This window comes from Phoxinus phoxinus, assembly GCF_949152265.1.
Source record: "Phoxinus phoxinus genome assembly, chromosome: 3".
In the NCBI taxonomy this organism is placed as follows: domain Eukaryota; kingdom Metazoa; phylum Chordata; class Actinopteri; order Cypriniformes; family Leuciscidae; genus Phoxinus; species Phoxinus phoxinus.
Genome location: NC_136878.1, coordinates 3,254,631 through 3,264,275, shown reverse-complemented (window position 1 = coordinate 3,264,275; position 9,645 = coordinate 3,254,631). Strand labels below are relative to the sequence as shown.

The following is a 9,645-nucleotide window of genomic DNA, read 5'->3' as shown; positions in this document are numbered from 1 at the left end:
TTGTCCAACTCCATTGACTTGTTTTGGATGTGCTGTGAGGACAGCAGCATGTGTCCACATTTTTATCTTAAAGGAACACTCCACTGTTTTTTGAAATAGGGCTTATTCACCATCTTTCCTACATTAGAGCATTTTTGTCTCAGTGCATGCATTGTTTTAGTTTGGCAGGGTCGCCGCTAGCTTAGCCTAGCATAATGAATGTTGCCAGCAGCATTTCCTGAGTAAAAGTGATAAAAAAATAAAAAATAAAACCCCACCTAATTATTTCTTGTGGCCTGCGTATTCACAACGAGTACAAATAGCGATGCAGATTAAGACTAGGCGATTTCCTAGGCAGATATTGACTTGGGACTATATTAGGGTGAAGCACAGGCGAAGCACTGCTACTTGGGCATAGATATCATGTAAACACAAAGTAGTCTGTTTTTGCTTTATTTCTATCTATCTTTCTTTCTTTCTTTCTAACTGATCTTGATGATCCATCCATCCTTCCATCCATCCATGGTCATGTTAAAACATGCTAAATCATGCCAGCAATGTGGTAAACCCAGTGCTTAATTTGTAAAGTGGGAGGTCCCGGAGCGCAGAGGGGGGGTGGATCCGGCGACTTAAAACGGGGGTTGGAGGTAATGGAACAAAAAAAATTTACACTGCCTATGTAGCTTCTAAAAATAATAATATATATATATGTAATATATAATATATAATAATATGATAATGAACTAGTTCATGTTCATAGTTCTTTTTTTTATGAACTAAATTCACACATCTAAAAATGAACTAGTTCACGTTCATTTGTTAAATTCTTTTTACAAAGATGTAGGCTATTATTAATAATAATGTTATTTCAACACAATATCTCGTTATTTCGAAATAATATGTGTGCGTGCATCTGTAAATCCGGTGACACGTGTATTGATTTTTATTAATAAACAAGTATTTTCTCTAAAAGTGTCGACTCGGCTGCAAAGATGAAGTTGACGATCGCCATCTCCGTGTGAACGCGCTTATAGAGAGAAATGAACATAAATAAGCGGATTAGCTACTACATAATCAGAGAGTAGCCTTTTTCTTTTTTTCGTTTTGAATTATTTCGTTTAAAGACATTTCAAGCTTTGTGTATTTGATGTATTTGTCATGTCTGTGTGAGGCATACACTGAGTTTCGTTAAGTTAGGATGTGCTCTAGTTCACGTGCGCAAGTGAGCGCGCGGGCGCCTCCGTTATATTTGTTTCGTCGGCCTATTCATTAAATACAGGCAATTGGTTGATGAAAAATTTATTAAAATTAAGATACAATTTATACAAAACGAAATTCACTTTAAAGAAAGGCTTTCTATAACAACTTCAACGGTCAAAATCATGTCTGACCCGCTCCATGTCTCATATTCCGCATCCTATTTTACTCGGTCATGCTGTTCACTTTTCATAAATCAACATAAATGGAAAAAAAAAAAAAACATTATAATATTTTAACAAATATGAAACACGCTTTTTTAATGGCTACAACAGTAGGCTATATGCCTACATAGCACTCTCTATTTGTACAAATTTATGCACATTAATTTAATTCTGAATTTTGCACACACAAGTTGAAAGGCATTTGTTCAAATCAAGTTCACGGATAATTGTGCGTGCATTTATTAGCCTAATCATTATGATACTAAAATCCTAACAAATAGGCTATGCTAGGCCTATGTACAAAAAATCAGATGAGCCCATAATATGAACGGTTAAGCATTTTCCTCCCATAGAAAACCATTGGCCTATAAGAACGCTTAATGTGGCTTAATGCAGATTATATTGTCCCCTTATTATGTCGAAATAACGAGATATCGATACTAGACTACTGTGTCCACCGTGGTCTCCTTTTTGATCAGCGGAAACGATTTTTGCTTTTTTGGGATCTGACTGTCCAGCGTATTTGAAAAAGTTAAGCAAACTTTCCTGTCTTTTTGACATTATTTTAGTGACACAGGAGGTGCCGGATCCAATAAAAAAGGTTCCGGATCCAATGTCGGAGGTGACGGAACATGTTCCGGCGTGTTCCGGCTCAAATTAAGCCCTGGGTAAACCGTACCAGAAACATGATAAATCATCATAAACCATGCTAGAACATTTTCGAACTTTCTGGCTAGGCTTTTTCAAGCCAACTTAAAGTTGGTCTACGAACTTTACCATCCAGTTACACAATATTCTTTGGAAAGAGGAACGGAAAGTAGTTTATTATTATACACCAATGCCCTGTTCACTGTCATTGCAGGAGCTGTTCTGAATGTGTTCTGGATTCTCTAGGAAGCAAGTAGCAGCAAAAGTTATGATGGTCTATCAGAAAACTGAGAGTTGTGAAGAAATCCTGAAATTGGACATGGAATATGAACAGAAGACGACATTTAGCAAAGGTTTGCTATGATATTAAATTGTATTTGATACAGAAATATGTATTATGAGAGAAAGACTTTTAGTTAGATGTACAACTACCTTAATGTCTGGTTACACTTTCTAATCACTTTAAGTAAGAAAGGTACAAGAGGCTGTGCTGTCGTGAATAAGTTGTTAGGCATGACGCGAAGCAATATGATGTTTAACAAAGAAATAAACCCTCAAATTCTATTCAAAATAGAATTATTATAGCATTTGATTCATTATTTGAATGTACATGAACTATTGAACTGAACACTGACGCTAATGTGTGTTAATGACTACTGTGAACATTTTGAACAAAGATACGGAGCCCTGAAGGAACATGGTGATTGAAAAAATATGAGATGCGAGGGAAAAAATATTGCCACATTCCCCCGAAAAAATTTGCATTTGCTCACAAAACCTTTCCGTTGTAAAACTACTTATAACATTTTAAGCTTTGGAGTTTATCCTGCAACATAGATAACTAATCTTTCTTTCTAACTAATCTTTCTTTCTTTCCAACTATCTTTCTTTATTTCTTTCTAACTAATCTTTCTTTCTTTCTAACTAATCTTTCTTTCTTACTTACTTTCTAACTAATCTTTCTTTCTTTCTAACTTTCTCACAAAACCTTTCCGTTGTAAAACTACTAATTACATTTTAAGCTTTGGAGTTTATCCTGCAACAACTGAATGGATGAAGGCGTGACGTGTTTCGTAAAATACTTTCCTGATCATATTGCACATCACATTCACATTGATCCACATTGCATTCAAGATAGCAGTCTTTATCAGTTCTTGCTTTCTCTGGGAATTGAACCCATGACGTTGGTGTTGCTAGTGCCGTGTGTGTGTAGGGGTGTGCGATATTACGATTTTTGATCGTGGTCGATTAAAATGTCTCCACGATCTGCTTTTGAAGAAATATCGTAGGATCGTCCATTTTATCAGTTTGCATTTCTGGCGCCTCCGTCTCAACATACTGTACAGCGAGACGTATATCCACATGAAATGCAGAGGAACGGGACACTGTAGTTCATAAAAAGGAATTATTTGTATGTGCAAATAATTTAAAGCCTTGCCGGTTAAACATGTCATTCGCTGCTGATGCGCTATTCTAACGGGCGCTTTTCTTTTGAAAGTCTCTGGGGTACATCCACTGTTTGGTTACCCACATTCCTCCAAATAACTTTTATTTTCAACAGAAGAGGGAGACTTATTCGGGTTTAAAGCGGCTTGAGAGAATTTTAATTTTTGGGAGAACTATCCCTGTTAATAAAACAACAAAATACAAAGAGCATCTCACTCACTCTTGACTGAGAACTTTAATAGTAGCTTTAATAAGAATCAATGTAAAATTTATATAGTGAAGTCGATGTTGTGTTTTATTTTCATATTTGTTCATTTAATTACTTTCTTCAATGCTGTTAAATACACCTGTAGCTGAAAAAATAAAGCACTGTTTTTTTTATTTGTATATTAAGTTGTGTATGTGTATCTTTGTTCTTAATTTTTAATAACAAAGACAATGACAAATATTTTTTATCTTCGCCACTTTGGCCTAAATGTCTGCCATTCTTTTCTATTTTATATGTTGTTACCTAAGGCTTTGTTTTTAAAATAGGGACATTAGTTTGGCTGTGATGCTCAGTCACTTGCAAAATAGTAAAACCAACATGAAAAGGAATCGTGATAAAATCGTGAATCGTGATTTTCCTGAAAAAAATCGTGATATGATATTTTTGCCATATCGCCCACCCCTACGTGTGCGCTACTGTTTAAGAAACAGAAAGGCTGTCTTGCTTTAAAGAAATAAAAGAAAGTAGAATGTTATTTCTCATGGTGTGTTGTTTTCTGCAGGTTGTAGCAGAAAAACTGGCATCTTTGTGCTTCTAGGAACAGTCTGCATGATTATTTTCATCATCATGACTTCTGTCATCCGTGAGTGGTTAACATCATACTTTGAAAGTGTTGCGTTGTAAAATATTTGCATTTTAAAAAAGTGAGTAATGCAAAAACAAAAAAACAAAAAAAACATAATAGTGGTATGCATGTTTACAGCCTTTACATTATGCTGATTACAAAAAAGTTTTCGTTCACAGTTTTTCATCAACAAAGAACATTCTCAGTGCTAGAGAGTTGGGTGAACATTTATAGTTCCAATCAAACTTCAGTCAAACCTCAAGAGAAGAATATTGAGACCTTGATGACCAATCTTGCCTCTTCAATCACATCCAAACAAGAGGAAAACCAACAAAAGCTGGGTGAGATCTTTTTTTTATATATATTATGGACAGTATTTAAATCCTCCAAAACCAACACATGTGTCATGATTATGTTGTCATACCTGCAAACTCAGAAGGTCTGAAAAAGGTGACACATTACACAAGTTTGGTAGGGGCTACAATCTTGCAAGTAAATATATAAGATGTACAAAATCATATTTTAGGATACCTAACATGTCTGTGATATTTGTTTATTTGTCTTGCCTCAAGCTATAATGCAAATCGATTTGTAAAATTTGCAGATTCATCTATGGTAGCTTGATATTATAATATTGACGATATATGGTTATTATATCTACCACTCAAACATTGCAATGAAGTATCATATAGATTCAGTAAAACGGTAACCAATAGACTAGGCTACTATAATGACGCTGGCTTGTAAACGTGAGCATCGCGATCATTTGTCGTTTGAAAAAAAATAAAACCCATGAAATTATATTCATATGATTTGCTGAAATATATGCCACTGTACCTGGATGAAGACATTTCACACGCGACGCAAGCAGAACACCTGCATGTGAACTCCTCCTACAGTGTTCAGGGTTATCATGGTTGTCAACAAATGCACGTGCATGTATGACAGAGTTTACGACAGTAGTAGAGGACAATACTGTTTCCCAACTCTAGGGGGACCCCGAGAGCAAAAGTTACATGTTGTTGCTTTAATAAAGCTGATCTAGTGTTAGTGATCAAGGGCCCGTTTTACTTTAGAATGTCTCTAAAATTTCCAAACCCATATACTCCCGGATAAAACATCTATTAAAGGGCACCTATTATGACATTTAAAATGTTCCTAATGTTGTTTAGGGAGTCCCCAACAACAGTTTTACAGGCATGCAATTACAAAAAACACTTTTGTTTCCGTATAATATGCATTTATTTTTACCTGATTTGCTCACCGACTCCCAAATGATTCGTTCAACGACTCGTTTTTCAAACCCCTCCTTTGCGCGACGCTAATCTGCGATTGGTCAGATGACCCAGCAGTGTTTACAGAGATAATACTTATTGTTTAACACGGAGTACAATGATGCTTTTATCAATTAAATCGTGTTATAATAATTATTATAGTCCACTGCTTTGTAGTTTGTAGTAAAAAAACAAAAAATAAGATAAAGAATTTAATGTTATGTTAGCGAGCATAGCCCAGAGTTTATATTGTAAAAGCACAATCAGTCTTTGTTTGCGTTAGCCCGATGCATAAACATAACGTTTTTACAAAAAAAAAATGCAGTTACGTTACTACGAGGTATTATTCTATTCTTTAAGACAACTCCGAAAACAACGACAAACACTTCACACATCTCAATACAATTGTCATTGAAGACCTAGAAGCTAAACGGTGCTTACACAACAAACAAAATAATTATTAAGCATGCTACATAAAACATAAAAGCAACAATTATTAATAACACTTACAGGTTGTGATACGGAGGAGGAAGCTGATGCAAATACACTTAGAAATGAACCTTCCTTCAACATCAGCCGAATCGCGAATCCAAGTTTGATTGCATTTAAAAAGCAATCGTCTTCAAAATGGCGCCAACAAAGCACAAGGCTCGGACTATACTTCTGTGGTATAGTTATATGAATTGTAGCCACTTAGTCTTCAAATGCTCCTCCTTGGGCAGATGAAAAAAGTTGTCTTTTGAGTCGCACTTCAGAACACAGCGTCTCGTCGCCATGATGTTTCCCTGCTGGCCTTGGAGCGCAATAAGTGGGCGTATCGTATTCAAATAACTTGACAAGTTGACGTCATCTAGTCAGAGAAAAAGCTTCGGTCTTCTAACGATTCATAAAAATGACTCAGAGTCGACTCTTACTTTTGAAAGACAATAACTTTATATACGGTGCACTTTCATATTTCAAACTTTGCAGGATGTTTTTGTTCACTTAGATCTATGTTACACACTACATGAAAGGTAAATTTCAAAATTCCATAATAGGGGCCCTTTAACCTGTAGGCTGTTAATATATTGATTTTAAAGTTTGAACATATGTACAGATACAGATTTAACTACTGTGACTTAAAAATTCTTAAAATAAATAAAACCACTTTTCCTAAAGTAGAACACAGTCTTCTTTTCAATTAATGATATATGCATTCTTTATAACTAATTGCATACATAATTTTTTATTCTTTCAAGCAGACATATTTAAATTAATTAAATATAATTAATCCTTAAAGCTATTAACGAGCAGAGAATGCTTTTCTTTTTCTTTTGTTGCTTGATCAATAGTAAGGACACAGACCGCATTAGGTTTAACGTATTACCCACTGTCACTTTAAGACATCGGATCATTTCCAATGACATGCGGATCCAGAATTGCACATCCGACAGGCCTACACTCACAACTGTTTAAGATATAACCGACATAATTTACCTGAATACTCTCCAAAACCGACATTTAGACATAATGTTGTGTATTTGTCCATTCAGACACGAAACAGAGCTCAATTCAGTACTCGCGCGCTGTATAGGTGTCTATGGCTGCACGCTTCGGGTCGGGTGTGTGCGTGCGTGCGCATAAAAAAGATGAGACATGATGATGAGACATGCAGCGCATGCCAACTTGTGTCCCGCTGGGTAAATTACATCAGCTCGTTACAGTTTGTGCGCATCTACCACCAACGCAGGAAATCAGTTCTGAATGGATCGCTTCCCAAATCGTCACTATCTAACATTTTCGTCTAGTTTATTTGTTGACGAAAATGTCAATAGATTTTCGTCATTCTAAACTAGTTTTTATAATTTACTTCGTCTCGTTTTCGTCTGTGAAAAATGTCGTTGATGAAAATGATGCAAATTATTCGTCAACGAAATTAACACTAATGCAGTGGAGGAGATAGCCTTGCCAATTCTTCACATTGAACTAACATTGTAGGCTAACAGTAACAACACAATTTGCTGATCTCACGTTAGCTGACTAGCCGACAAGCTTACTTACTTACCAATATAACGTTAATGTTAAACATGTTAACTAACAACAACGTTAGAGAAAACAATTATATTGTTGACAGATAACAGGACTTAAAGGGCATATTGCAGGTTAGAGTACCCAGTGAGCCAATGTATAGAACAATAATGTAGGAACTAGATTTAAATATAAACATATACTTATAAAACGTTATTTAGGCTTCTGGAGTCGTTTTTGTGAGAAAATTTTACTTCCGCATTTGAAAACCGCCAAACCGGAAGTGACGTATCATGAGGGAGAGCGGTCAAAGTAAACAATAGGAAAGCAACAGCAATGGATCGCAATGACAGTTCGGACGCTGAGGAAATTGTAGCCTAAATGTTTACTCGTATGACAGACCTCAGCCATATAATTATGAGCCTTATATGAAGCCAAGAGAGTAGACAGGTCAGGATTAGACAAAACAGCGGTCAGAGGAGACGCATTGAGCTGTGGTGTGAGGAGAACAGGGCAGGAGTCGGGTCTCGATGAGAGAACAGTGTTAGCTTATAGACGTATTCACGTTAGCCGACGATATGTATAACACTATGCTCAGATCACAATATTGTAATTATGTGTCAGGCAATAGCAAAGCTAGTATTTAGACCCTTACCTGCACGTGTATGTCAGCCATTAGGAGACAGTTTCTAGAGAAAGAGGGACATTATAAAGGTTTTGAATGGCCCCATTTGGTGATAATGAATAAAAAAATAATCACAATCACAACTTTCTTACTGTATAAAAACTTTATATGTAGAAGCAGCCAACACAAACATTAAAATTCGGAGTACAGATTGAAAATGAACATAATATATTATATTATAATAATAATAATAATAAGTGTCGGCTGCAGACTTGCAAGACATTACAAGTTTATGGAGGATACGTTAATGAATTAAATTAAGACAAGGCACATTTTGTAAAACAAATGTACAATAAGTGATCTCTGACGGATCCGTGAGCGTCATGTTTCCCACCGGTGGCCGACCCACATGCTGACGGCGGACCGGGCGACCCGATGAAGGAGCCGGGACAATGTGCACATATCGCCGTCATCATATAACGTAACGTTAACTCATCATATCGCCGGGATTATAATCATGCAGTCTATAGTGAACGCTACACACTACCGCGTTTTTCAAAGCAGACGCAGAAGCGAAGGCCGTCTCTTACCCTGCACAAAACGCACACAAACACGGAAGAAAGCACCATCCTTTTTCTTGTTCGGAAACCTGTGGACTCGATGTTCTGACAGGCCATAATTCACAGTCATTTATCACGATAATTATTAATTGAAATACAATAACCACCGAAAACACAGTGAATCACGACCGCTTCAACATAATACCAGCCTATTCTGCACTGAGCGAACGCAGCGCCCGGCAAACGACTCCCCATTGTGACGTAATATGACGCGGTGGTGAAAAAAAAGCGTTTTTTCAACACGGTCAAGGAAACGGTCACGTTTTCCACTGAATTTGTGCCCTTATGTCTGGCAAAACAATTTTTAATCGTGCATTTACTTTTCATATGGTATTTTCATACAAGGTTATATATTAATTCTGGAAAAAAAAAAAACTGCAATATGCCCTTTAACTCAAAAGTAATCAGTGTCCAAAGCATGAATTCATCCGCGGGAAAGCTGCAGCCAGGGGCGTGGGCGCTGCCGTTATCTTGACTGGGATTGGCCAAATGACTCGCGTGATGAACCCCCATTCATTCGCGGGAAAGCTACAGCCAGGGGCGCGGGCGCGGGCGCTGCCGTTATCTTGACTGTGATTGGCCAAATGACTCGCGTGATGAACCCCCCCACCCCCCTCCCAAAAAATAAAAACTCTTCGGATCTACACGATTCACGTGGATGACATTTTCCCATTCAAAACGGCGATTTTCGCCGAAAAGCGACTAGTTTGCAGGTATGGTTGTGTTTTGTATTAGTTTCATTCCTGTGTGTTCGTTTCATGTGATTCAGTTCAGTTTAGTCTTAAGGGCAGG

The 9,645-nt window shown here is 36.9% G+C and overlaps 1 protein-coding gene across 4 annotated transcripts in view; it reads left to right on the top strand.

Moving 5' to 3' along the window:
- The first annotated feature begins 2,267 nt into the window (after positions 1 to 2,267).
- The window catches only part of asgr1c.1 (asialoglycoprotein receptor 1c, tandem duplicate 1), a 47,122-nt gene continuing 39,744 nt past the window's right edge, over positions 2,268 to 9,645 (top strand). For 3 of the 4 annotated variants that reach the window (XM_079607223.1, XM_079607219.1, XM_079607222.1), the window contains exons 1-3: positions 2,268 to 2,401; positions 4,265 to 4,345; positions 4,507 to 4,668. In XM_079607223.1, coding sequence (XP_079463349.1) covers positions 2,275 to 2,401; positions 4,265 to 4,345; positions 4,507 to 4,668 — 370 coding nt within the window. In that variant the 5' untranslated portion in view covers positions 2,268 to 2,274. The remainder of the gene's footprint in view (positions 2,402 to 4,264; positions 4,346 to 4,506; positions 4,669 to 9,645) is intronic. The other variant, XM_079607220.1, reaches the window with a different exon arrangement.